Genomic DNA, 26,130 nt, shown 5'->3' with positions numbered 1-26,130 from the left:
CGGCATAGCTGTGGTGTACGTTTTGGGGACATCGGCAATGCACAGCATCCCCTAACAACCGTACACTTAATCAACAGACATCGAAGCGCCCAACTTCAGCGTGACTTCATCCAATACCACAGTCAATTTTCCAAAAGCAGGACGTAATAGTAGCTCATGACTCATTTCAATTGACATCAGTTCCGTCATCGTGTACGTACATATGCAACTGTCCTGGTGTGAATAGCATGTGAACGGGCACGAGTCTAGCCTCGTAGTATGTTATGTAGAGAGGATATAATAATTAACCCATGGATAGAGATAGCCAGCCGGACATATACACACATAACCTGGTTAGTAAAGCCGTTTCTTCTTCTCCCATCCCATTCATCACCCTGGGATAAAGGTGGTGATCGAGTCTGAAGCTTTTGACCCCCCCTTTCCACTTTCCCGGCCCGGTATCGTGTCGCTCTCGGCAAGTGATGGTTTAGAAAGCAAGAACAAACCCGCTACATAGAACGCACATTCGCTTCGTCAACTCGTGTCAATGCCGACCTCTCGTGATCGATCCCGTCGTCCGTGGGGTTCTGCAGTTGGACAGGGACCGCTCCCTCTTGACCCTACACCGAAGAGTCCTCAAATTAAGGGTGTCTCCCAGCTCCGGCTCTTAGAATTTTGTTCTTCTTAGCCACACAAGGTAAAGACCGTGTGTCCATGCGTATCGATACATCCGTTGTCTCCCATACCATAAGGAAGGTTATGCTGCAAGTCGCTCCTCCGCCTTTCAGTAAGGCGGGAACTGGTTCAACAGATTCCATATCGTATCGTTCCCGAAATCACCCCCAAACTGCCACGGCACCTCGTCCGCGCCGGCGCCCATCCCGGCCATGGCCGCTGCCGCCGCCACCGCCTCCTCGTTCCCCGCTACTCCGTCCATGGCGTTTGTACCCGTGGAAGTAGAGGCAGTGCCCCACATGCCGCATCCTCCATGTCCTCCCGCTCCCGCTACTCCTCCAGCAATCCCTGGTAGCGGCCCTCCTGCGCCTCCAACACCGCTGCCATCATCGCGGAATCCTTGCAGGTCATTGTAGGCCACATCGCCCATGGGATACATGGGCGGCAACGAGCTAAAGTCGAAGTCGGTCGGGAATGGCCATTCCGACGACGCGGCGGCGGCGGCAGCAGCAGCAGCGGATCCGCTGTCCTGCTGAGAGAAGAGAGCAGGATCCGTGTTGGCCATGTTGCTTGTGGCCGCCGCAGCCGCCGCAAAATCCGACGATGCAGGGTAATGCCCCGACGCAGTGGAGACGGATCCCGTCGTCGAGGGCACGGAAGGGTGGTTGCTCTGGTAACTGCTGCCGTTGGAAACAGAAGGCGCCGTCGTGGGCTCCGACGCGGCGACCGAGCTGGAAGCGGGCGTGTTTCCCATCTCGGACGTTTTGGACCGGTTCATCCGGGCACAAATCGCCTGCAGCTCGGGATCGTTTTGCGGGCAGGTGAAAGAGGCCGGGCAGGTGCCGTCGAGGAAGCCGTGGCCCATGGCCTTCTTCAGCCGGATGTAGATGGCGTTCAGGACGCTCAATGCTGCGTGAGCAAGCCGGTTGCGTGCCGCCACTGTGATGCCGAGTTAGCGAGTGCTCCGATGCCTCGGGTCCAGTTTAGTGGTAGTCTGATCATGCCATTTTGCCCCTGGAGGTCGGTCCAGACCTCTGAGGCCGGGCCGAATCAACAAAACTCCATAACTACAATACAACTTACTTGTCTCAAAGCGCAGAACACCCCACTGAAAATGCTGCAGCGCACTGCTCAGCAACTCGGGGTGTTCCTTGGGAAATAATATGTAAATGCTCGCGACCATGACAATGGCATCGAACGTGCCGAAGAACAGACTAAACGTTTTATACTGGTGCGGGCTAAGCGCGGCGAACTGGTACCGTTGCGCCTCCAGCATTGCTAAACTGGCCTTCAACGCTTCATACCGACTGCTCGCGCGCGTGAAGATGTACGGCCGGTGCAGCGCCATGAAGTTGAACGATAGCGTCTGCGGCAGCGTCGGGCGCATCATTTGCAGCCACCAGCACTCGGGCAGGTCGTCGTAACGCGTGTCCGGGTTATCAAGGCGCAACGCGGCGGGCATACGCGCCTGTAGATCGAGCAGGTCCTGGTGTATCCTCTCGACCTTGGAAAAGTCCTTGGGGAACGGTCCCTCCTTCTCCAGATCTAGAATCTCGCGCAGCGGCTTCATTATCTCAAAGGTCCAGAGGGCCCTTGTCAAAGGTGTCGGCGGATCATCTTCACCACGCGGGTAGATAGGTGTTTTCCTCCTGTCTTTGGGTATTTGGGCATCTATGGGAAGACTCCTTTTGAGTGGTCGATAGTCCACGCTCGTCGGCCTGCCAAGCACGGCACCAGTATGGAGATCCCATACTACCAGTATCATCCATAAACGTCGTCGGTGCTCAGCCTCCCACATGGCCTCCAACGATTTCTCTGTGCTATCATTTGGGTTCGGTATTGGGTCGAAGTTGTCTCGGTGCAGCCCAATTTCCTGGGCGTCGCGGACGGCAGTGCCCACTTGATGCCACTGCAGCAGTGTTAGAGAACCGTCTCGCTACAACACATTGCGTCCCTGGTGGTAAACTTACAGCTTCGGTAACCTGTCCGGTATATTTCAAGAAGCCGGCTCTCATCCACCCGGCCAGGACAGTGGACATTGTCATCTGCCGCTTTCCGAGCAAAGAAAGCAGAGCCATGCCCGTTTCGCTATACTCGATGGCTATATCCTCAAATGTCATATTACCGGCATATTTGAGCGAGGAGAAAGTCTCGTCCGCCTCGGTCGGGATCGCTAACAGAGCCGTGGCCAGCACCTGGAACACCAGAGCCGGCAGGGACCGCAGCGCGGGCTCTATGGCCTGGGGCCCGGCCGTGGACAAGACGTTGTAGGGTAGATTGTACCACGCAGTCACCTGCTCGTTGAACACCACCTCGTCGAGGGCGTAGTACATTGTGTTGAACTCCTTGAAGTATATGCTGATGAGCTGCTCGACGAACATGCGGGCCGGCAGATGTCGAATCAAGCTCTTGTAGCGCTCCCTCGATGCAAAGTGGTCGGCCTCCTGTGTCTCGGTCGTGATGCCCGTCAGCGGTTGCCCGCTGGCGCCCTCGATCTTCTGCAGGAACCCCAAGGTCGAGGCACCGCTTTGCGCATAGCCAAAATCGGCGGCCTTCATGGGCATGTTCTCGGCCGGCGAGCCCTGCTCGGGGCCAGTATTGATGTGGTTGCCATTTGCAGTTTTGTTGCGGTCCTGGTCCTTGGCCAACGGCGTTCCCGTCTCATATCGACAGCTTCTAAGCGCCCGGGCTGGTTAGCAAATTTGTGTAGCTCTCCAAGGGTTGCCACGTGGATATATAAGTCGGCAGGGGCTCCCTCCCCTCAGGAAGAATCGAACGGAAATGGGTAACCCACGATTCTTTGCCGCGCGAGGTGCAATTAGTGCAGGGTAGCTTGCGGTCGCATTTCTGCTTGCGCCGGTGGCATTCTGTGCAACTGATGACAATGCGCCGGCGTTTTCGGGGCGGTGGCTTGGATCCGGCCTCGTGGGCTGCGCTGCCGCTGCTCCCGTCGCGGTTGTCGGCGTTGTGGTTGGCGCTGCTGCTCCTGCTCCCTTGCGGCTTCACGTCGCTGTTGTTTCCATCCTCGACTGCGGACTCGGCGTCCGGCATGTTGGCTTGGCTTGTTGTGGTCGGTCGGGCTGTCGATCGGTTGTCGGGTTACAGAATGGGGCTTGCCCGTTTTGACCAGTCGTCCTGCCTGCTGCTCGTGCTCGTGCTCGTCCTTCTCTTCTCCGGTCTACTAGTGGTAAAAGCACGGCGGGGACGTCGGGTCGAGGATAAAAATCAATCAATGGCAGCTATGCCTCTTATGTATTGCTTTAGATAGGTCAGGTTCGGTGCATCGCAGATAGCGACGATGACCATCGTATGAGAGGAGGAGGTTGTACTGCAAATGCTTCTTTCCATCCAACCCAGCAAGCGATCCAATGGCGAGAGATCTCAAGTATGCAGACCATCGTCTGCATCACCTAATCAATTGATTTGATCCATGAGATGAGCTTGAACATGGAAGCCCAAACAACCCCACCTCCCAATTCTCTAGCCTCTAGCCTAGAGCCCGGGCTCGATAGCGCCGCTTATCAGAGGCACATTGACCATTTTGGCCTGAATAAGCAGAACAAAGTGGCTAAATGTACTTCTTTACTTCTATAAATATATGATATATTACTTCGGTAAATGCCCTTAAATCGCGATGAATATAGATTATTGGTGTATGCTATGATGAAGAGATACTGGAACATCCTAGTTCTACAACAATTTGTTGTAGTAGTTGACTAAGTAAGTACTTAATGTAGGTAGGTACGGGACTGTAAAGGATGGAGCTCCGAAACCAACCGGGTTCATTGGTGAACCCGGTACTTATAAAAGCCTATCCTATACCATCAATAGTCTCTGTAATTTGTCATGCAAGCTGTCAAGGCCCATGGTGAATGAATCGGTCAGGACTCGGTACTCACATCTCATCTCCCAGAGGAAGAAAAAAAAAACACTACTACTATTACCTCACCGTATTGCGCATGGAGAGGCGGTCACTACCCGCGCTGCATGTAACATGTCAAATACTGGCTCTGGCCGCCCCCATATCATTATACTAGACTTGTATTATAGTGTGTGTGGCAAATAAGCCAGCAGCGGTGTACTACAACCTTCTAGACTGAGGTCTACCACATCCCCCTCCACGGTTCCGGCTACGTTTCGTTTGAGGTGTTTTGCAGCACGTCAAAAGAGGGATGCATGAAGGCAAACTGTACAGTATGGGATATTGCTCATGACCAAGTCACCGGCGCTCCGAATCGATTTTGTACCCTGCCCGACTGTCTAAATATGTGAAGCTGTTGTCCATGAGAATCCAGAACTCCAAACTCAAAAAGCCAAATTCGCAAGGTCTCGGTACCGTCAGGCCTCCTGCATCCTACCAACGTAGACAGGCATCACTCTCAAATAATCCATTACTGGCTTGTCCGTTTCTGGTAAGCGGCCCAAGCCCTACTGCGGTACCGTGCAGCTTCTGCCTGGGGGTCTCCCGCCTTGATGATACCGCGTCCAACAATAATGATATCCGTGCCGCAAAGGCCAACCAATTTGGCAGGTGTGTTGTAGTTCTGGCCCAGACCATCACCCTCGACGGTTCCGTTCTCTTCCTCGCCATCGGGGGGCAGCTGGCAGCCTGGCGTCATGTGAAGGAAGGTGTCATTCGGCGCCGAGTTCAGGCTCTTTTGCGAAACAAAACCCATAACGAAGTCCTTGTGCTCTCTCGCGGCCTCTACGCACGCTTGCGTATACTCTTCGTTCATAAAGTTGCCCGTGCTGGACATTTGTGCCAGTATCAACAGGCCTCGCTCGTAAGGAGGCTCCTCGATTCCGGCATAAACAAGCTCGTCGCCTTCGTCTATCCGGCTGCCGAATCGCGGCGAGTCGACGGGCTCAAAAGATTGCGTGACGGTGGTGATGGACACGATGCTTCCCTTTCGGCCATCGTTGTCCCGTTGATAGGGGCCTGGTGCGGACATCTCCCTCGTACCGAGATGTCCGTTGTTCTCGGGATCCTCGTTTCCGTTCTCCTCGTCGAAGACGTCGGAAACGGGGGTGCCAACAGAGACGGAGGTCTTGACCTCGTAATTGACGCGCGACCGCCACTTGGCAGCGGCTTCTGCGAGCGCCTGTACTGCGGCTTTGCCGGGAACCATGTTTACGTTGACGATGTGGGCCCAGTCAATGATACGGGCAGTGCCGCCTGTGTACTGCATTTGCACCGTGTGTCCGATGTCGCCAAATTTGCGGTCTTCGAAAATGAGGAAGCCATGCTTTCTGGCCAACGAGCCCAGCTTGGCGCCGGTGCCGGTCTGCGGGTGGTAGTCCCAGCCGGCCAGAATATCGTAGTGCGTCTTCAAGATTACGATCGAGGGGCCAACTTTGTCAGCCAAGTGCAGCAACTCGCGGGCGGTTGTGACATCGGCGCTGAGACACAGGTTGGACTGCTTCAGTTCCATGAGGCGCATAATGTAGTTGGTTAGAGGGTGCGATGCGCCCTTCGCTCGCTCGGCGAAGGTCGCCGCCAACGTGGGGTGTTTCGGCCGGTCGGCGCACATGGTGATGAGGTCGATCGTTCAAGTGTGGTGGGGTTGGGTCTGATGAGGCAAAGGACAGCTGAAGGGGCCGTAGGTCGTGAAAGCGAGCAACAGTGGTTATATCTGTGGCTGTGGGGGAAGAGGTTACGGAGTAAACAGAACAGGAAGGTGTTTGTCTACTGTCGATGGTGTCGTACTTGGCGCTCCTTTTTGTTTAGCAGGGGGCAATGAACATATAGTCGTTAAGTTAATTTTCTTGAGACGGGCGGGCCGAGAAGCAAAAGTTGCAGGGAAGCTGGAGGTTGGAGCAAGATTAGGACAAAAAAAAAAGAATAGGACACCGCCTGTGATCCGTTGGTTTCGCAATGCTTAGCTGGGAGCTGTCGCATATGTACTGTGCCAGTGCCGCGCTGGAAAGCCCGCCAAACCAGCAGAGGCGCCAATAGGGACCCCCAGAAGTGGTTCGATTTTCTCAGTAGAAGGGCTGAAGAAGAACAAATGAGAGCAGGGGAGTCGGGGAGGTGGAGCTGCCGTGATGTCAATTTCGATCCCGCTCCAAGGGTCTAGTGTGCTGGGCTAGGCCATTTCAATTTGCAGGTACATGAGAAAAATGGAATGGGAGATTTAGGGGAGGATGGCAGAATACGTGTCCCAATCCACAATTAGCAGCAGCACGGTGATATAGAGTCTTATGGACTGGATGGGCAACACGCAAATGCGGTCAACGGATTGGAGGCGCGGTTGAGCTAAGAGGGGGGGCAGTGCGGCAATGCCGTCTGGTCTGTCAGAATAGGAGGCGATGGATGGATGGGGGGGGAGAGGAAAAATGAGAAGTCGCATGGATGAGGGAGTCAAGGCCCTTGAAAAAGGGAGCAGGGAGACTGCTGACTGGACCAGACTGCACTGGACTGGACTGCGCTGGACTCTTGTCTGGAGCGTCTGTCACATTGATCAATCGCATCGTCTGCCCGTCTGCCGTCCGTCCATCGATACTTTCGAAAAAAAGATACCACGCCTTGCATAAGGCTAGTAGTCTCTGTACGTGTATACTTGCCCATTCGCAATGCCTGTCTGCCCGCCTAGCCATATGCAGTGACTTGAGTAGATCAGAAGTAGATCACATCAGTCGTAGGGCATGCAGACCGTTGCGCCTGCACCTGCAAGCACGGCGAGTAGGGCAGAGATAAGTGGGCTCGGTTTGCTACTTGTATGTATGCACATGCATAGTCGAACGCCCCCAAGCTGCCCAGGTTGTCAGGGTCTCCATTGATTGACACATGCTGTAAGCTGGATCTGTCGCTAGTAACAGACCCGCGAGGATCCCAAGGTGTCACTCAGGATCAGGAGAGCGTGATGGGCAACTAGCCCCTGACAAACACTCGACGATAGCAGTAGCCATGAGTAAGAAAGGAACGCTGGTGGCTGGTTTCTCTCTGCATTGGCTTGTCTTGCTTCCACCCTACCACCTACCAACAAGGCCAGGCCGTAGGTGCGTAGGCGCCCAACGCTTAAGATGCACCTCAACCTCTCTAAAGCCGGCATGGTCGCGGATCGCTACTCGCCACACGAAATAAAACCTGGTAGCAAGATAGACGATGCTGACCCACGAAGGCATATGTCGCAGAAGTCGCCAACGCTACTGTGCGACGAATTACTCGCAGTCCACTCGTAGTGGTCCCGAGTGTCAGGCAGAGCGCCGCCGGAGCTGGATGTCCCTATCGGATTGCTGCTATTATTGTATGCAGGCGATTGAGTCCGGCTGTGCTCTCGATTCAGAATGGCATGAATTCTACTTGTTTCCCTTTGCTTATGCACCCCGAATATAGTCTGGACACTTGCCGCAATAGGCACTGCCTAGGTCCCAGGTTCCCGATATCGTACGAGATGCCTGTCTTCGACCCCGCTAATGATACTCGTTGAAGATCCCATCCTCAACTCGAGCATACCCGCTCACGCTCGCCTTGTCGTCTAGTTTTGTACCGCCGCTTGGCCGTCTGGAGCTGAAAGAGGAACCCGCCCGTCCTCCGTACCCCCCCCTGAAGGTGACTGAGTGACTGATCATATCTAAAGAAGTCGGGTCAACATTCCAGCTCGGCGTAACATGTGGCGCCGCGGCGACCTGTGCAAGGGGTATATTAAGCTACCAACTGGTATGGGACGACGGAGGCTTCCGAGAACCCCATGGCAAGCTGGCAAGCACCAATGGCAAGCCCATCCGAGGATTGATGTCCTTTTCAGCCCTGCGTTCTAGACTCGCTCCATTGCTAGGACATGTCACTATTGAACCTCTGTCCGTTTATGTGCAACCACTGGGTACGGGCACCGCTAAGGGTCGTTGATCGTATCCCGGTGCCTCGGGCGAAGAGTGGTACCAGTATGTGATTGCTGGATTTACTTATAATTCTGTGGTGGTGAGGCTTGCTCGTCAAGCTTCTTCCTGAGAGCTCTTTCGCTTCGATATTATCCATTTGGCGTGCGTGCCTCAACACAGAAGCAAAGCATATCAATGTATGGCGATCTGCAGAGAATGTTCCCATTGATTTTCATAATCCGTTTCGATACGCAACAATAGCCTGTGCAGCTTGCAGCATGCAGCCTCATTTTTTTTTTTTATTCACCCGGCGGCGTCTTGGCGAGCTCTGTGCATCTGCTGCAGCCGCGTGTTAAGCTTGGCGGTCTGGCCAAGTCGCGTGCCTCAAGGCCAAGCCTGGTAGAAGCACGTCGCTATGAGTGACGGTGACGGTGACAGCGGGATGAAAACAGTCTGGTTAATAACACTCCCCCTTTTCTAGTATTGTGAGAGGCCGGTCTATGTATGATGATGCAATCAGAGTAGGTTGGCGATCCGGTGCAGGCCTCCAATGGTTTTGGAACATGGTACACGTTTGAAGCATCCCTCTATGGCGCATACAGGCAAACTTATTGATGCAAGCCTTTGGCAAGTCGCCAAGAGCTTCTACGTTCTCTCCAGTGCCTGACGGTGACGGGCTTGATGCCGGCAATGCCAACCAACCATTTTGTTAGCAATATGGCTGCAGTACTGTGCAGTGTCCGACGGACTTTGCTTTTCAGCCAGCCCGAACATCATCCCACACATACCTACTACTAGCATCCGATGATGCCGATGATGCGGGCTGAGGTAACAGTACAACATGGCCTCATGCAGGTTGGAGCATGTGCCTTATCTCCCTCCCAAAAAAAAAAAAAAAAAAAAATCCGTAGGTCCCCAAGCAATCCCGTCCCAGGGTTCACTGTCCGCCATCATCATTAACAGCAGACTGCAGTCATCTTCTTCCCTGCATCATCAGTTGGTTCAGTAAAATCAGGCAGCTCTCATCGCCTCTTTCGCTATCGCGGCCGAAGACTACATGTCAAAATACGAAATCATTCCGGCATCCCGGATCAAAGCCCCCCTTTCTCAGATTTGACGAGCCAGGGAAAACCGGAGCTGCAGCGGGTCACAAATTTTGGCACTACGTAAGTTTCTGGAACGCGAGACGCCATTTCGTCAGCAGCGCTCACTGCCAGGTTCCAAACCGGTGCCCGTTCGTTTATTCGGCCACTTCGGCGTGGTGCAAAGAGAGAAAATAATAATAGCAGCGAGTAGATCAGGTAGCTCCAAGCATTTCAGCCCACGTCGAACAAACCAACAACATACACACACCCTCACCACCTCTTTTTCTTCGCAAGTCCCTTACGACCCCGACCCCGACCGTCCTCTGCACCCTCGAATACGTCAGTATCAGCCCAAACCCCAGCTTGGTCCAGGTTCAGTCCTTGAGCCAAAATCGATGAGCCGGCCCTCGAACCCCACTTAACCCAACTTCAAGCAGCACATCGCATCGCATCGCATCGTATCGTAGTAATGTCCGTCCGACAAACCCGGCGACAGGCTGCTCTGGCTGCTGCGAACGAAAATGACCACGACGGCGTGAGCGCGGCCTCCTCTGCCAACGATGAAGTGCAATCGCCCATGAATGGCAGCAGCAGCAACGGACAGCTTCGCAAGAATGCGTCCGACTACCCGCATGAGAACATCTTCCTGTTCTGGCCTAACATCATCGGTACGAGGAGCCTGCCACATACCACAGCCCGCAGCTGAACCACCCCGAGTTCAGCTCAGCTCGATTGCTAGTGCTAACGGATTGCGGCCACAGGCTACTCGCGAATCGTACTCGCCCTGGCATCGCTCTACTACATGCCGCTGCACCCGCGAACGTGCTCCTTCCTCTACAGCATCTCGTGCCTGCTTGACGCCCTCGATGGCTACGCTGCACGTTACTTTGAACAATCGACTCGGTTCGGTGCCGTGCTGGACATGGTGACAGATCGATGCACGACCTCGTGTCTGCTGGTCTTCCTGGCCTCCGCCTTCCCGCGATGGTCGCTCATCTTCCAGGGTTTGATCTCGCTCGATCTGGCGAGTCACTACATGCACATGTATGCAACTTTGGCCATGGGTGGCTCGGAAACAAGCCACAAGGCTGTTGACAAGTCGCGGAGCTGGCTGTTGAACCTGTATTATACCAACAAGGTGCGCAAATCCGCCAGATAACCCTCCTTTGCCTCAAACAAAGGCATGAGAACAGCCTGACTAACATCCAATAACAGACTGTCCTCTTCATTGCCTGCGCGCTCAACGAGCTCTTCTTCATCGCCCTCTATCTGCTCTCTTTCTCGTCGCCACTGCTGTCCCCGCAGTTGCTCGAGCACGTTGGCGAGCACAAGGCCTCGGCCATCCAACACGGCGCTGAAGTTAACAGCTCGGTCCTCAAACAGCTGTTCACCAACCCCTACAGTGCCGGTGCCCTCGAGCTGGCCCGCGCTAACAAGATGGACTCGTTCTGGCCGTGGGTCATTGCGGGTGTCAGCTTCCCCGTCATGGCCATCAAGCAATTCCTCAACATCGTGCAGTTGGTCAAGGCCAGCAAATGGTTGGCTGAGGGCGATGTGGAGGCGCGAAGAGCTGCTGGGTTGCCGCGCCCAAAGAAGGCCAAGAAGGATCTTTGAGCGACACCTAGCTCGTAATTTTAGATTCTTGGAAGGTCAGGCAGATCGTTTTCTGGTTGCTTTAACAGGGGCTGGGTTGTTCCCCAACTGTTGGAGCTGGTTAAAGCTGCAACGCACAGGAGGCAGGCATGTCAGCTTTTTTCGGAAATCCGGTAATTTTTCCAGGATTGGAATCAAGAATCTCCGGTAAAGGGAGATGACTACGTGACTGGATAGTTGTGTACGATTGAAAACAGGAGCCAGTGGCAAAGTGGTTGAGATGCTATACATTGGCTACTACCGACTAAGGTGCGAAATATCGCAACCACGAGAAGGATCGCATTTGCAGCGGGCGTCACCATAGATGGATTTGACATTCACAAGCCGTGTTTCAACGGCCATCGTTTCCGTGGCCATCACACAGGAGAGAGGGCAGAAGTCAATTAGGTGTTCACCTAAGTTCGTTCATACGAGGAAGCATTGCCAATAGTATAAATAAAAGAAATACGCGACTAGGTATTATTTGTTCTTGGGGCTTTTAACCCCTATCGTCCTGACTGGCCACCAAAGATGGTGCCATTCATCGCCCAGTCTCCTGGGTAAAGGGGATGGGCTTCCACAGGGCCGTGACGCCAAACCACCAGAGGTTGTCTTGCCAGGTCGGCCAGTAGTGGCTGCCGTAGGGGGCGACGCGCGAGATGTACTCGAAGCCGAGGCCGTCGAAGGCGCCCTGGAGGCCGCGCGCAAGGTCGAAGACGCTGTCGTAGAGGCCGTAGCCGACGAAGAGGCCCTTCTCGGCGAGACCCGGGTTGGCGGCGACGGCGGCGGCGTCGACGAAGGGCGGGCTGGCGGCGGGCGAGAAGAAGCCGTAGTAGGCGAACAGGTCCGTCGCGTTGACGTACATCTCGTAGGTCAGGCGGCCGCCGAGCGACAGGCCCGAGAAGGCGCGGCACTTGGGCTCGTCGCAGACGTCGTAGTGCGACTCAACCCAGGGGAAGAGGTACTCGACGTAGTTCTCGCGGACGTGCTGGGCCGTGGGCGGCGGGGCCCGGTTGGTGGCGTCGCCGTAGACGAACTTGGGCAGGGAGTCGTCGAGGTTGTAGAAGGACGGCATCACCACGACGGTCGGCTCGATGTGGCCCTCGCGGATCAGGTTGTCGAGGATGGCGCTCGCGCGGCCCAGGTTCTCCCAGTCGGCCCCGTTGCCGCCCGCGCCGTGGCTCAGGTACAGCAGCGGGTACTTCTTGTCGGGGACGGTGCCGTACTCGGCGGGCAGGTAGATGCTGAGGTCATGCACGTCGGGCGCCGGGTGGATGGAGCCGGGGCTCGTGTAATTGACCGTCTTGATGGTGCCGCGCTCGCCCTCGGGCGCCGACAGGCCGTAGTCGAAGTCGGCGGGCGTGGCGGCCGTCGAAAGCTGGAAGGCCGGGTCGAAGGGCACCTGGAAGGTCGAGGCCACCTGGTCCTCCTCGGTGTTGCGGAAGGGCGGCAGCTCCGGGTCCACGAACAGCTTGCCCGTGTCGATGCTGCAGAGCGGCGCGTAGTCGCAGTCCACCAGATACGCGAACGAGTAGACGCCCGAGGGCAGCGGCGTCGTGAAGGTCCACTCGCCCGACTCGTCCGAGGCCGGGACCATCTCGTACGGCCACACATAGTCCTTGGGAGGGGAGGCGTAGATGTAGAAGTCGCCGGCCTTGTAGTCCTTGGGGTCGTACAGCGCGCTCGACCGCATCGTCGTGTGGAACTGGTCCGTGAAGGGCTGCATGCCGCCGCCGATCAGGATCCGGTTCGCGCTCGCGTTGGTGTACTTGAAGTCCACTTCGTACCCCGTGGGGGCCGTGCCCGTCTTCCGGATGGTGACGGACCCGGCAACCAGGGAGGCGCCGAGGGCGAGGGCGGTGAGGGCGGAGTAAGGTGCCATCATGGTGGAATATCAGGTTCTCTTTGCCTTGATGGTGGTGAGGATGGTAGTGTCTACACTTCTCAAGACCGTCCGTGGAGAACAAGCGGTTCCAACTCAGGAGAAACCCAATACCTCCGGCTGCTCTTTATACACGCGCCCGTGATCCTGTGGGTCGCCCGCTCAACGGGGAGATGGCCGACGGGGTGTTTCTTCTTCCCACTTCTCCTCACCTCCCATCTGCAGTCAACGATGCCATACGACACCACGACTGGCGGCGACCACTGACCGCTGGCCACACCGCATCACACCACGAACAAACCACTGCCTCGGCACCCTCTCTTTTCCCCCCGACGAGGAGCCGAAGACCACCCCACGATGCTGCACCATGACGACGTCGTTTTCGGGGTAGATCGCCTTTCCGTCATTTCCCATCACGAGCTGGTGTCCGGTTCGAGCCGTTTCTCCAATATGCCAAGTCGATGAGGACCAGGTCGGGAGATTCGCCGTCCTATGTTATAGCGCGGTTGGGTGGGGAGGACGGGGAGGACTTTGCAGTTGGCCAGGGAAAATGACTACAACCCCTGTCCAGGATGCAAGACATACCGGCAAATGACTTGGGATGCATGCTGGGTTGCTAGTCATGGCCGCATCTATCGAAAATGCTCCCCGCATTCTCTCCCCACATTCCGCTCTATCGGGCCCGTCTGGTCGCTCCGGGACCTATTACGGCCATGGAAATCTGGGGTCGTATCGTGGACTGTCCACTTCTTCTCGTTACAGCGCCAGACTCGGCGAAGGCTTGAAATCATCGATCTCCGCCACTCCCGGCGCGAGACATATGACGTTGATATGCCGTTATGTACCTTCAATCGCCAAGTCTGGGAGAAGAAAATTCCATGGCTTATTCCACCAATGAATGCATGTATCAGATTCGTGAAGCGATCACTTGGAATGCGTCCTTTAAATACGGTATACTCGCCCTTTTTATTAGTTATCCCTGGCTAACTTATAGCGATCACTCTAATCCCAGGGATTCCTTGACTCTGTTCAGGGTTGAGACTGTTACTTCTAGCTCTAGACTACAACGCGATGTAACCTGTTCAAGCTTGAGCATAACAATAATGCCACGACAGATGTAGCCTCAGAGAACTCATCTACAACAAAGAAGACCAACCCCAGAAGGAAAGAATTGTCTTGGTGATCTTTTCACTGTTGGGATATGGGAAGCCATGCCCCCCTGGTAGGTATTCGACCTGCAAATGTTCGGCCGGTAGCAGGTTCGAGATGTCCTCGGTCGTCTCTTTTCCAACCACGACGTCATCATCCTGACCAAAGAAGACGAGCAACTTGGATCCGTGCAGAGGAACATCGGGTCGTGTTCGGGCGGAGATGATGTCGCAAACTGTTTTCCATATCTGGCCCGCATTTTGCAACGGGCCATACCGGGTCGTGCTCTGGAATGAATGGACATGGCCTTGATGATGATCAAACTGCCACTGGAGAATCGCTCCCATGTCAAAGGTATTCTCGACGCGAACAGGTCCTGCTGCTGGTGCGACGTCCTGTCTCTGGTCCGGTTGTATGTTCAAAGCTGGGCCAGACGCGGCAACTCCAAGGACCTGTCGGACTTTCTCACGGAGAACTTCTTGTGATGGGGCAAGTTCGGGATCCTGGATGATGGGGTCTTCGTATCCATCTGGCAAGGTTCGAATGAAGCCCGCCGGGCCGAGAAGCACCAGTGATCGGACTGACTGGGGGAAGGCGCCAGCAAAGGCCAACGAGATGGGACCGCCCAGGGAGAATGCGACAATGGAGAAGAGATTGTCGTCTCCCATCCAAGAGAGAGGTGATGAGCACACGGCCAAGAGGATCTGTGTCGCCAAAAGACGAACATCGTACCTGGTATTGAGCGGGGTGTCGCTGTATCCTCGTCCCCAAAGATCTAGTGACGATGTTAGTGTTGGTTGGTGGACTGTGGACTGCAGCATCATTTTGCAACGCTACTCACCAAAAAGCATGACACGGTATCTAGCGTCGACAAGTGCTTGGGCAATCTTGGAAAAGATCAAGCAAGGGGTGGCATCGCCGTGAACGAACAAGACTTTGTTCCCATCCGCCGGGCCCCATTCATAGACTCGCATGGTGCCATAGAAGGTAGCCACATCGCGAGCACCTGGAAGGGCATTGGGAGGATACGCGAGCCCATCGGCCTCGGCGGCGGACAGGAAGGGTATCAGTGTCGTTCGGGGAGATGGGATTGCGGGAAGCGCCATTGTGCGAGGATGAGGATACGTGTTGTGGGAATGAAAGCTGTTGCACGATTGAATGCCTTAGATGAGTGGGGGTTGAGAATGAAGTTTGGGGAGGTTGGCTGCTGCGGGACTGGCGGAATTGATAAATGGAATGAATGGTGGTGGCTTTTGATTGATAGCACGGCCGAGGCAGGCAGCAGGTTGTCCCTGCCCAATGTAACCGGTATATACCAGGTACGTAGGTCGAGCTTCCAGATGGACTTGTACTTATTTAAGTACTTACCTAGGTACGTATCTACCCGATGTTGTGTTACACATTGATGGATATTGATTAAACACATGAGACCTATGCACCTTCCCGCGCATACATGTATAAGCCCTGAAAACAGTGATGTGATAGAGAGATACTACATACGCTCAGCCTGCTTCGTATCCATAAGTACTTACTCAAGTGGTATATAATGAGATGACCACCTGATTGTGGTAAGGGGAAAGAAAGGATGAACGACAGTTGCTCTTTCCAGTTTCACTCTGACCGCCCCCTTCCACGCCCCAGCCTCACCGTCCTACCCACCACTTCCAGTCAACCTGTTTCGCCTCTTCTTTCTTGAGCAATGGAGCCCACTCCCAAGCCGGTGGGCCAAGAACCCTCTCGAACTGTTCTACGTGGTTCTTGTTTGTGCGGCATGATCCACGTTGAAAGCACAATGCTGCCCGAGTCGGTCACCATCTGCCATTGTAAAGAATGCCGCAAGGTCTCCTCGAATCCGTTTCTGGTCTTCGGACTGTTTCACAATGATTCCATTCGGTGGTCCATTACCTCGGCTTTGGACGTCAAACACCTGTCCAGTGACCAGACAGAAGGCATCAGGCTAACCTACTACTCCGAACTCGCGGTACGTGGGTCGTGCCCTCGTTGCGGCACACCCCTCTTCATGAAATACCACTGCCGGCCAGACGGGACCAGTATCACCATGGGCCTGGTCGATGATGAGCACATCGTGGGCGCCATTCCGGCCGTCAAGGAGCACATCTTCCTCGGCGATAAAGCATCCTGGTGGAGCGTACCATCCGGGGATGGAACTGCTCGACACAGCGGCTTCAACGAGCCTTTCAGTCGTCGGCTTCAGGATTGGATATCCAGGGGCCGTCCACAAAGGTTGGACATCCCTCCTGCCCCAACCCTCAAGTTGAAACTCTGAACTCGATCAACCCACGACCGCTGGGAGCTCGGAATTGAATCAGTTGTTGTGTGATATCGATTGCGATAGCGTACTTGGATCGGGTCATTGTCCTTTCGTTCTGTAGATTCGCGTTTGACTTGCTTTCTTAAGGAAATACGGTAATTCCACGAGAATTTGAGCATGTAACATTCCTCTATGGACCATGGCACCGAGTTTCCTTCATGTTTTCCCCCCCTTCTCGTTTTTGTCTATCTCATGGTTTCCCCTGTTAAGTATTTCAGCGTCGGCGAGTCGCAATGATTTTCTGTGTCTAGGCATCCGACCCCCAGTCACTCCTTCGGTAGCGTTCTAGTTAATCAACCAATCATCCTGATCCCGCTCAACACTTGCCACTTCTCAAAGATAGCGAATATTAGTCCATCAACTGGACTTGCTAGCTTTCGGCCCTATGTCCCCCATTCTCTCAAGAACAACCAAATGTAAACCCCTTCACTTCGTAGTCTACCACAGGACCCCTGTATGTCAGGTTGCCTCCTACAAAGTAGCGTACGACACCGAAAAGAACGATGGACCCTGTCACAAGAATGCTGAAGTTCATGTTCTGCGCAGTAACAGGCAATTGGGTTGGCCAGAAGTCCCAGAAGAGCACCCATACGCAGAAAAGGCAGGCGAAGCTGTTGTTCAAGATACCCAGCCACCCTGGTATGCACCAAGGGCCCCATTCTAGGTTTTGCTCTTCGGGTAGGAGGTCCGGGGCGCCGTTGTCTTCGACTGCCAATGGGCGGGTCATGTCGGGACCACCGCGATCTTGGGTTCCGCGGTATGGTTTGATCTGCCCAGTAACGCGGCGCCAGAGGAGGAAGCTGCATGGAAGGAGGTATGAAGCGTAGAGCCCGGATACCGACATGGATATCACATTGCTGAAAGCAGTGGATGAGCCAATGTAGATGGCATTCAGCAAAGACGAGATGGTGGCTACCACAATGACTGCCACTACGGGAACACGGGTGCCCGCATGGACCTGCAGCTCAGTAGATGTCAGTCATGAGTTTCCCACGGTGATTGGGTGACGCTGGTGAGTGCTTCCGGCAGACCTTTCGCAGATATTGATGGAATGGGAAGCCGCGATCTCTGGCAAAAGACCAGATCATCCGGCTTGATGTGGCCGAAAACCCGATTACAGCACACCAAAGTACGAATATAATGACTGTTGTCATTACTGTAGCGCCCGCTTGGCCTGTCGAGTTGTAGAATACCTGTACCCATGGGAAGCCAGTAGGAGAATGCTGCGACCTTGGTGAGAATCTTGTTGATTGAAGGCACGCAACAAGGGATGTGGAGACGCATACAATGACAGAGTCAATGTCTCCGAGACAGAAAAGTATAGCTAGCACCATAGCCCAGCCCATACTCCCATTCAGTACGACCGTAGTGACAATGGCGCGTGGCACATTCATGGCGGCATTTTCTATTTCTTCCGCCATCTGTATAAACGTTCCGAGATTAGCAGAGGATTTCAGTGATTTCCAAATTCCATGAGGGATTACCCACGTGAATAGCGGCATCCGCCCCTGTAGCGTAGAAACGATGATAAGGTTAGCTGTGGTTGCTTATGTCTCGGCCATTGAACGAACAGGCACACTTGCCGACGAATGTTGCCACATTACCGATGAAGCCAACACAGTATGACAAGCCTTGTGTTGGCCAATATCCTTCATTCAGAGAACGTAAAAAGACGTGCTCGGCCGAGGTGTGTGGTGACAGGTAGACCAGCGTCACCATGATGGCAATGAATCCCATTATGTGGACGATGAGGATGGATCCCTCGAGAAAGGGCAGGATTCCAGCGACTACAGTGTTAACAAAGATGCACACCACAATGACGGCCCAGGAGAGGAATGCGCCGTGGTACTTTTGAGACTGGTAGTCTGGGTAATTCAAGATGATGAGGGCTTGAACCATCCTGCCCACCAGGATGCTGCCTATGGCGAGGGTGGCGATCCAGGCAAGTGAAGTAAGCCATCCTACAAACAGTTAGTGCACAATTCCAAGTTGAGTTCAAATAGGGGCAAAAACCAATCAGGTAGCCACAGAAACGCTTGTATCTTCGAGGAGCCAGTATCGCTGTCCAGAAATATTGACCGCCAGAGATGGGTGCGCTACGTTTTTACATTAGCTGGTTAAACAGGACCCCTGAGTCACCGGAGGAAGCTTACATGGATGACATCTCTGCCAAACACAGATAGACGGAGAACGAAGACAGCCAAGCAATAGGAAACCCCCATGCCAAACCGGCTGGCCCGCCACTTTCCATGCAAGAGTCAGTTCACGGAGATAGCTCGCCCTTTCCATTCGCCTCGACTGGAGCTCACTTGGTGAATGCTTCTGTGAAGAGTCTAGCAAGCTCATCATCAGCACAAGGACTCCGCAGAGCGGACGGCTCGTTACTCACGATAATGCCGTCTCCCATGTAGCAAGGATACAGCAACTGAATCCAAAGATAGACAGGAACCCAAATCGACGCTGAAGAGATGAGTCGATTGTTAGCCAGGGTTGTGAAGGATTTAGTTGAGGCGTTCAATATACCTTTAACACCTGTGATTTCCCAAGACGTGCAAGGCCCTTGGCATCTCTGTCCAAGTAGGTAGAGCCGTGGATCTCGTGGAAGGTCGTGTGAAACCCCGCTTCCGAGCGGTTGGAGGCTTGTGGTGAGACGTTCATTGCGCCTCTGGTGAGTCTATACCGTGAATACTTGTTAGACGTTCTGAGAAAAAAAAAGACCGCTATGGATAATCAAGTATGCTAGTATAATACTCGAGATTTCTGTCGGTGAAGGACGAAAACAGAAGACGGTACACAAGCATTGCACGTGGTGTCTTCTGCTGAGTATCGTTTCAGGTACGAATTCAAGCCAAGACTGCTCGTCAGAGAAGGCTGTCGGCAGGCAGGCCTTTCCACCGGGCGTCGTGTTGTGCAACCCCAACACGGCTCGATTTGTGCTTAGCTAATGGAAAGACTACTGATAAGGCCTACAAACCTGGTTGGTGGCCAGCCTACTCACCGAACAATGAGAGATGGTATGAAATATGTACTCAGACCGTTCCACATCCAATCCTCCCAGGCGTCATGTTGTGCAACCCCAACACGGCGCGGTTTGTAGCTAATGGCAAGACTGCTGATAAGGCCTAAGAAACCTGGCTGGCGGCAATGAGAGATGGTGTGAAATATATTTCACCTCCAATCCTGCCCCTGATGCTACCCATTCTACCCCCAAAACATGTCTAATATTGTGACGTACCATGTTGAAACAGCCTCGGCTCTTGCGTCAGTGGCGTGGATAATGTGCAACTCTTGTTCTATTATTAATATGTGTGCGAGCATACTCGGGCTGAGCGCTCAAATACAACTGACTACCTATATACATATTAGATGATCAGGCCCCCACGAGACGAGGCTACATGTGACTCCTGGGAGTAGGTAGTCTTTGGGAGCAACGGCCGCAATCAAAATAGATCGTCCGCCTCGAGGCAAGCCTGGCACGTCAAGCAAGTGGTCGATCTGTTAATGCAGGAGCATGTAACGTCCGTCAACTGCTATGGTTTTCATTCGTCATCCGGGTCAGCCACACGTCTCAATATTGCTACTTGCCAACTCTCCCGTCGTATTATTTACTGTTACCTCGTTGATCCTGTCGAGACATGGCCTTTCTCGTCACTGAGGCAGTTGGTGTGTGTATGTATATGTATGTATATGTGTAGGTGTCTATCAAGCTGTTGGTCAAACCGGCATCTGCTCTCCTGATCATTGATGCTTTCCACATCCATCTACCCACACTCTTCTACCCACGATCCAAGCGACATGGAGAGGCGTGAACCGATAACAGAATCTGACCTTGGACCAGTAGTCAGCTTGCTGGCCTGGATCATGGAAGCGGCAGCCATTATTGCAGTCGGCGTCAGGCTCGCCCTGTCTTCCGTCAGCACCAAACAACGAAATAGGGACAGCATCGCACTGTTGCTTGCTCTGGTTAGCACCTCCGATATCCTTCACAAGCTACATATGTATTCTAATCACCATCAATTCAGGTCTTTAGCATTGCCTTCACAGTTTCAATCTCTATCGCTGTACCCAATGGAATCGGCAGACACCAAGACGAGATGACACCACGGCAGCTAGAGTCGTTGCAGAAAGCGGTCTACTCGGCCGGCATCATGTTTGTGATGGTCTCAGGTTGTGCACGAGCGTCTATTCTCGTCTTTCTCCACGACATCACACGAGACAGAGTCCACAAGAGGTTGATCTATGCGATAGGAAGCTTCATCACTCTGTTCTTTACCTCATCTTTATTCGTCGCTGCCTTTCCCTGCCGCCGACCGCATGTGTGGCAGGTACTAGGGGCTCGATGTATCGACCAAATCTCCTTTTGGGAAGCATTCGCGACAGGAAGCATCATCGTCGAAAGCGCCCTGATTGCACTCCCCGTCTTCATGGTTTATAACTTGAGACTGGAGAGAAGTGGGAAAGCCACAGCGATCAGCTGCTTCGCTACTAGACTCTTGTACGTACTTAAGAATTTTCAACCTAGAAGGGTATTCATAAGTGCATAGCTAATATCAAGAAGAGTCGTCGGAGCTTTGGTTGCACAGTTCTACTACGCGGAACACTTGAGATCAAACCATATTGATCGGACTTTCCATTCTTGGCAATTCGCCCTGACTACGGTATTTGTGCAGTCACTCGGCATTGTTACAGTCTGCATCCCCTACATCCGAAATCTTCTTCTGGGGATGGAGTCGGGCATGATCCAAAACGGTCATGTCAGATTGCCGAGTCACCACGAGATTAAGACTCCCCATGGTCGAATCCCAGTAATGCAAACGGCTGCCAACGTATCCGCATCTGGAAGACCAGCGGCTTTCTAAATCAAGAAACATGGTCTCATTTGCACGAGTGTGGTATACGAAAGCCACTTGATCAGCATGTTTGCATGATTCATTGGGTTCCCGTTGACTGTTGTTCGATGGCAAGTTCTATGGGGGCAGAGGCAGAGTTAGTGTTGGGACCAAAGGCTGGAGATGCATCAATTTTGTTGCTCCTCTCTAGGTTAGGTATCTACGGCTGCTTACTGGCTTGCTAACTACTGTAAGCTCATATGAGGAAACAGGCAGCCACCGAGGTCTACCTAATATTATTGTATTCACATTCTATTCAGCCCCCTATTTTCGATTCCATAACTTCTTTCTGTATATATTCTAATGTGGGAAGTCCAAGTCATTGAGTAGTTATTAGGGACTCTCCGCATCGCTTGACGGCTCTCTCCAAGTAGCCGTGTAGGGAACGTTCTTTGGACAATGAAGCCACTGGGGTATAAGACGAGCCTCGGACGGGCAAATGCCGAGATTAGCTGTTGAAGAGAAATTAGGTAGGCATTACCCTAGGTCCATCGCAAGTGAGGCTGCCCCCAACCCACGAGAACGGCCGCTCATGGCAGATGCTTAGTCACCGTCGCAACAGCTGCACTGGCATGTACAATGTCCGCGAGGGCTTGGGTTTTGAAATGCTGCACGACTATCATCTGGGCCTCCGACGCATTGGAGACCAACCGCTTGGCTGTGAAGTTGATCTACAGAGCGCGCTCGGCAGGCGAAACATACTTGCCGGCAAGCTGACAGCACGTTGGGTGGGACGGCTGCAACTACGCCTACCACTCGGTACGACCAGAGCTCAAAGTGGCGAGGCCGTGTAGCAGCGGGACTGGGTTGATTGGGGGACATTGGACCCAAAGCAGGAGTGTGTCGTCGGTTTTGTGGTTGCGCTCTTGCTAAATGGTTTTCTTGTATCTGATCACCGACGTGGCCTCATCTACTGATAGACATCGCCTTCATGCCGTGCTGGCACACCAAATATGAATATACTTTGCCTCGTATATGCAAGTCTCATCGTCGCCTTGCACTTCCGCGTGACCGACTGCAGAGAAACGCATTCTCGTTGCCTGACGCTGTTAGAGCCTAGAACTTGGCCAGGGTTTCCGACATGTCTCAAGTACAGCCGTTTTATTACTCACAATAGTGGCTGCATATCCCAATGCAGTACTACCCCGCAGCCAATGCCGCTCGATCCTGTATCTTCTCTTTATTCCGGATTTGCCATCAGCGCAATTTGCCCAGCATCTTTACCTAAGGTGCTGAAGAGAAGAGCGCCACTGAGGAGAGAGAGGGGGTGTGGGAGGGGGCCAGACCGATACCAGCCTGTTATTCTGGGCGCAGAGCCGCCTCACCGCCTCCTACGTAATAATTATGTCGTCGCCATCATCTATCCGATGAGAGACGAGCTGAGCCCTGTCCTCGCCTTGCTGAACGCGCTTGACCCTCTTCGACCTGCACCGTGATAGGTAACCCTCCTGTGTCAGATCGGCTTTGACTTCTTGCAAATGGACCGACCCTGCTCGACAGAATAGCGTCACCAGTAAGTCGTTAGTTGTTGGGGTTACGGTGTCTCCATCCTACCTAGGTGTTGAAACAGCGCATTACATAACGGAGCACACTTCCTATATCTCAGAAATTAAATGGATATCGGCCCTATGACTGACCCTTGCCTATTCCAGTGCGCTTGATCAATACTTCCACAAAACGTCTCGAGGAGTTTCTCGACGACACTGCCCCTTCCTACGCCATTCTCTCCCATACATGGGGGCCCGATTATGAAGAGATATCTTTCCAGGAAATCCAGGGAACGGCCCTTCGCACATCTGGGCCCGGACGAGACAAGTTGGATGGATGTTGCCTCCAGGCTGCCCAGGATGGCGTTCACTACGTTTGGATAGACACATGCTGCATTGATAAAACCAACTTGGTGGAGCTGAGCGAGGCAATCAATTCCATGTTTCGATGGTACAAAGACGCGAAATGCTGCTATGCATACTTGTCCGACGTCGGGTCCAGCGACGACCCTTTAAACCTGCAATCTACGTTCAGAAGCAGTCGGTATTTCCAACGCGGTTGGACCTTGCAGGAACTCATTGCTCCTACGGACCTACGGTTCTTCGCCATTGACTGGAAACCCTTAGGGTCGAAACGTGACTTGATATCAGCCCTCGTACCTGTCACCGGGATTCCTCGCTCGTTTCTATTAGGAGCGACGCCACTACACGAGGCCAGCGTGGCCCAGCGCATGTCCTGGGCTGCAAACAGAGCTACGAAGCGCAAAGAAGATCTTGCTTACTGTCTGCTCGGGATCTTCGACATCTCCATGCCAATGATCTATGGCGAAGGTGTCCAAGCTTTCGTTCGACTGCAGGAGGAAATCATTAGGCACATTGAGGACGACTCTATCCTTGCGTGGGATTCCGGCACCAACAGCACCGTAACCGAATCTTCGGAACTTCTGGCGACTAGTGTGTTGGCTTCTAGCCCCTCCAACTTTGCTGAAAGCAGATTTGTTGTCCCCGATACTACGAGGAGCGAAGTAGGCAGCTCATTGCATATCTCCGGTGGTAGCCTCATTACCCGGCGTCGCGTTCATCAGGATGTTTTAGGCCAGCATTTCATTCTTCTAAACTGCCATGTATCCGATCAGCAGACGCACCTGGTTGGTTTACCAGTAAAATCTACGGTCGGGGGTTGTAAAGACTATATAAGGCTTAACGGATCCCATTCGACTTTTCCCCTTGAAGAAGTATCCCAAGATGCTCCAGGGGAGGTGCGCATCTTAATCAGTCACCTAGCCGCACAAGATGACACGAAATTACGCCAGGGGTTTTACATCGACAACCTGGTAGAGAAGCACGTGAAGCTGCAAGAGGTCATCCCTTTTCACTGTTGGGACAAAGAGAAGGACATACTCATTCCCGAGAAAGTGACGGCGGAAACGAGATTGAGGCATCTGTGGACAAGATTTCGGCATCAGCAAGATCATAGTCGAGATTTCGTTGTCGTACTGGACCTCATCTGGCAAGGTCGAGGGCCTATCCCTCGATGTCACGTCATGACATGCAATAGAGAAACAGCGTTGGAAGACATTGAACGAAACGCTGCCAAATTCAAATCGGCCGACTTCAACAAAACTTCCGCCAGTAACAAGTTTTTCAACTTGATGGTCGCGATCTCGCGAGAACGGATAGGGAAGCAAGAAATGTTTGTCATCAAGATTGATCGCGCAGAAGAAACCCCGGACACGTTCGACGTCACGACTGAATTGCAACGTATAAGCCTCGAGCGAGAGATGGTGGAGGCATTCCAACGACACAGGAAAGCGGACGGCGATGCGGAAGTGTCTACAACGAAAATGGAGGAACAGGAGAGCAAAGTGAAATCCATCAAGGAGCGACTCGCTGGGCTCGGGATCACGATCGACACACTGCAGAATGAACAACACCGCTTACAAAGGGAGGAGGAGGCGATGTCGCTCCACCTGGCAAGACTCACGTCCCATGCGCAGGATCTCGGAGAGTTGCGCGACTGCCTCCTCGGCGACGCGGAAAACCTACATCGCCGCTTCCTTGGGCAATCCAGCAACTTGGACTTGCCAGACCATGTTTTCGAAGACTGGTCCGCCACAGGGATCGAGAAAATGCTCCAGATCGTGGGCTCTTCTAACAAGAGGAACGAACCCACGGTCGATTCCACCCAGAGGTTGCTTCTTACCGCTGCCCAGAAAGGAAATTACAAACCATTCCGACATATTGTCAAACAGGAATTCGATATCGAAATGGAAACCAAGTCCGGCATCAAACTCCTCTCAGTCGCCGCACTCGGTGGAAACATGGAAATTGTTCAGATGCTTCTCACCCTGGGCGCCGACGTCCAAGAATCAGACAAGGATGGCTGGACAGCGTTACACTATGCCACCGAAGGCGACCACTTCGAAGTTGCTAGGCTACTGATAGCCAATGGATCTGTCATAGATGCACGGAGTCTACATGGCCATACTCCCCTCTTCATCGCCAGTCGCGACGGCATGGAAGCTGTGGCCCAGGTCCTACTCGAGCTTGGGTCCAATGGGGAGCTGGCGGCCGAGGATTCGGGTGATACGCCCCTAATGGCCGCTGCCGGCAACGGCCACCTAGCAATTGTCGAGAAGCTCCTCAGTTTCGGGGTAGACAGTGCATCAACCCACTATTATCTGCGCAACACCGCGCGGGACTTCGCGAGGAAGAACGGCCATACCGCCATTGTCAAGCTCCTTGACGATTGGGGCACGCCACCAGATGCAGACAACCCCCGCGTTCGAACCCGCTCCTCACGACTAGCCAAGATCGGCGCTACGATCATGGGGAGACGGAACTCCAAGGACAAAGGCTTAGGCGAACTGGCGGGCAGGAGTTTGAGCTTCCCAAGTCGATCGAGCTAGGAGCTTCGCCTCTGCCCATTTGTCTCAATCCGGCTGCTTTCATCTGATTGGGGGTCCCGAAGCTACAGCTCCCGATATTCAATAATCTGGTGAGAGTGTGGAGGCAGGTCTGGAGACCTGGCAGACGACCATGAGTGCGCGCTATTCGACAGACATGGATCAATAGTCACCGTCGTCGTGAGTGTGACATCAAAAGTACATGCTCGAGTCGCAGAGCATTATGCAAGGTATGCTAAACTCGTTGAGGGGCGGTGACGAGGCAAGCCTTCTCGCGGGCCTATATGTCCTCT

At 53.6% G+C, this 26,130-nt stretch overlaps 8 protein-coding genes across 8 annotated transcripts; 3 read left to right on the top strand and 5 right to left on the bottom strand.

Annotated features, from left to right (window-relative positions):
* Positions 1–763: 763 nt before the first annotated feature.
* Positions 764–3,705, bottom strand: PG985_008892 (fungal specific transcription factor domain-containing protein; the record flags this gene model as incomplete). Its single annotated transcript, XM_066828660.1, has 4 exons — positions 764–1,593; positions 1,738–2,563; positions 2,625–3,330; positions 3,449–3,705. The coding sequence occupies 4 exons, from the start codon at positions 3,703–3,705 to the stop codon at positions 764–766; spliced, it is 2,619 nt and encodes an 872-aa protein (XP_066683572.1).
* Positions 3,706–5,045: 1,340 nt separating this feature from the next.
* On the bottom strand, positions 5,046–6,185 carry PG985_008891 (orotidine 5'-phosphate decarboxylase/HUMPS family protein; the record flags this gene model as incomplete). Its single annotated transcript, XM_066828659.1, has 1 exon — positions 5,046–6,185. One exon carries the CDS (start codon positions 6,183–6,185, stop codon positions 5,046–5,048), a length of 1,140 nt encoding a protein of 379 aa, XP_066683571.1.
* A 3,844-nt stretch (positions 6,186–10,029) lies between these two features.
* On the top strand, positions 10,030–11,174 carry PG985_008890 (CDP-alcohol phosphatidyltransferase; the record flags this gene model as incomplete). The annotated part of the gene is made up of 3 exons (XM_066828658.1): positions 10,030–10,228; positions 10,322–10,698; positions 10,776–11,174. The coding sequence occupies 3 exons, from the start codon at positions 10,030–10,032 to the stop codon at positions 11,172–11,174; spliced, it is 975 nt and encodes a 324-aa protein (XP_066683570.1).
* Positions 11,175–11,733: 559 nt separating this feature from the next.
* On the bottom strand, positions 11,734–13,074 carry PG985_008889 (uncharacterized protein; the record flags this gene model as incomplete). The annotated part of the gene is made up of 1 exon (XM_066828657.1): positions 11,734–13,074. One exon carries the CDS (start codon positions 13,072–13,074, stop codon positions 11,734–11,736), a length of 1,341 nt encoding a protein of 446 aa, XP_066683569.1.
* A 1,136-nt stretch (positions 13,075–14,210) lies between these two features.
* On the bottom strand, positions 14,211–15,329 carry PG985_008888 (uncharacterized protein; the record flags this gene model as incomplete). Its single annotated transcript, XM_066828656.1, has 2 exons — positions 14,211–14,998; positions 15,065–15,329. 2 exons carry the CDS (start codon positions 15,327–15,329, stop codon positions 14,211–14,213), a joined length of 1,053 nt encoding a protein of 350 aa, XP_066683568.1.
* Positions 15,330–15,922: 593 nt separating this feature from the next.
* Positions 15,923–16,510, top strand: PG985_008887 (uncharacterized protein; the record flags this gene model as incomplete). Its single annotated transcript, XM_066828655.1, has 1 exon — positions 15,923–16,510. The coding sequence occupies one exon, from the start codon at positions 15,923–15,925 to the stop codon at positions 16,508–16,510; it is 588 nt and encodes a 195-aa protein (XP_066683567.1).
* A 445-nt stretch (positions 16,511–16,955) lies between these two features.
* On the bottom strand, positions 16,956–19,213 carry PG985_008886 (uncharacterized protein; the record flags this gene model as incomplete). The annotated part of the gene is made up of 8 exons (XM_066828654.1): positions 16,956–17,513; positions 17,587–17,976; positions 18,044–18,063; positions 18,127–18,516; positions 18,569–18,590; positions 18,709–18,787; positions 18,945–19,015; positions 19,079–19,213. 8 exons carry the CDS (start codon positions 19,211–19,213, stop codon positions 16,956–16,958), a joined length of 1,665 nt encoding a protein of 554 aa, XP_066683566.1.
* Positions 19,214–24,622: 5,409 nt separating this feature from the next.
* Positions 24,623–25,840, top strand: PG985_008885 (uncharacterized protein; the record flags this gene model as incomplete). Its single annotated transcript, XM_066828653.1, has 1 exon — positions 24,623–25,840. The coding sequence occupies one exon, from the start codon at positions 24,623–24,625 to the stop codon at positions 25,838–25,840; it is 1,218 nt and encodes a 405-aa protein (XP_066683565.1).
* Positions 25,841–26,130: the final 290 nt, after the last annotated feature.

This window comes from Apiospora marii (genome assembly GCF_038362585.1).
Source record: "Apiospora marii strain CBS 49790 chromosome Unknown utg000005l_segment0_segment0, whole genome shotgun sequence".
Classification (NCBI taxonomy): Eukaryota; Fungi; Ascomycota; class Sordariomycetes; order Amphisphaeriales; family Apiosporaceae; genus Apiospora; species Apiospora marii.
This window is presented reverse-complemented; position numbering and strand designations above follow the sequence as displayed.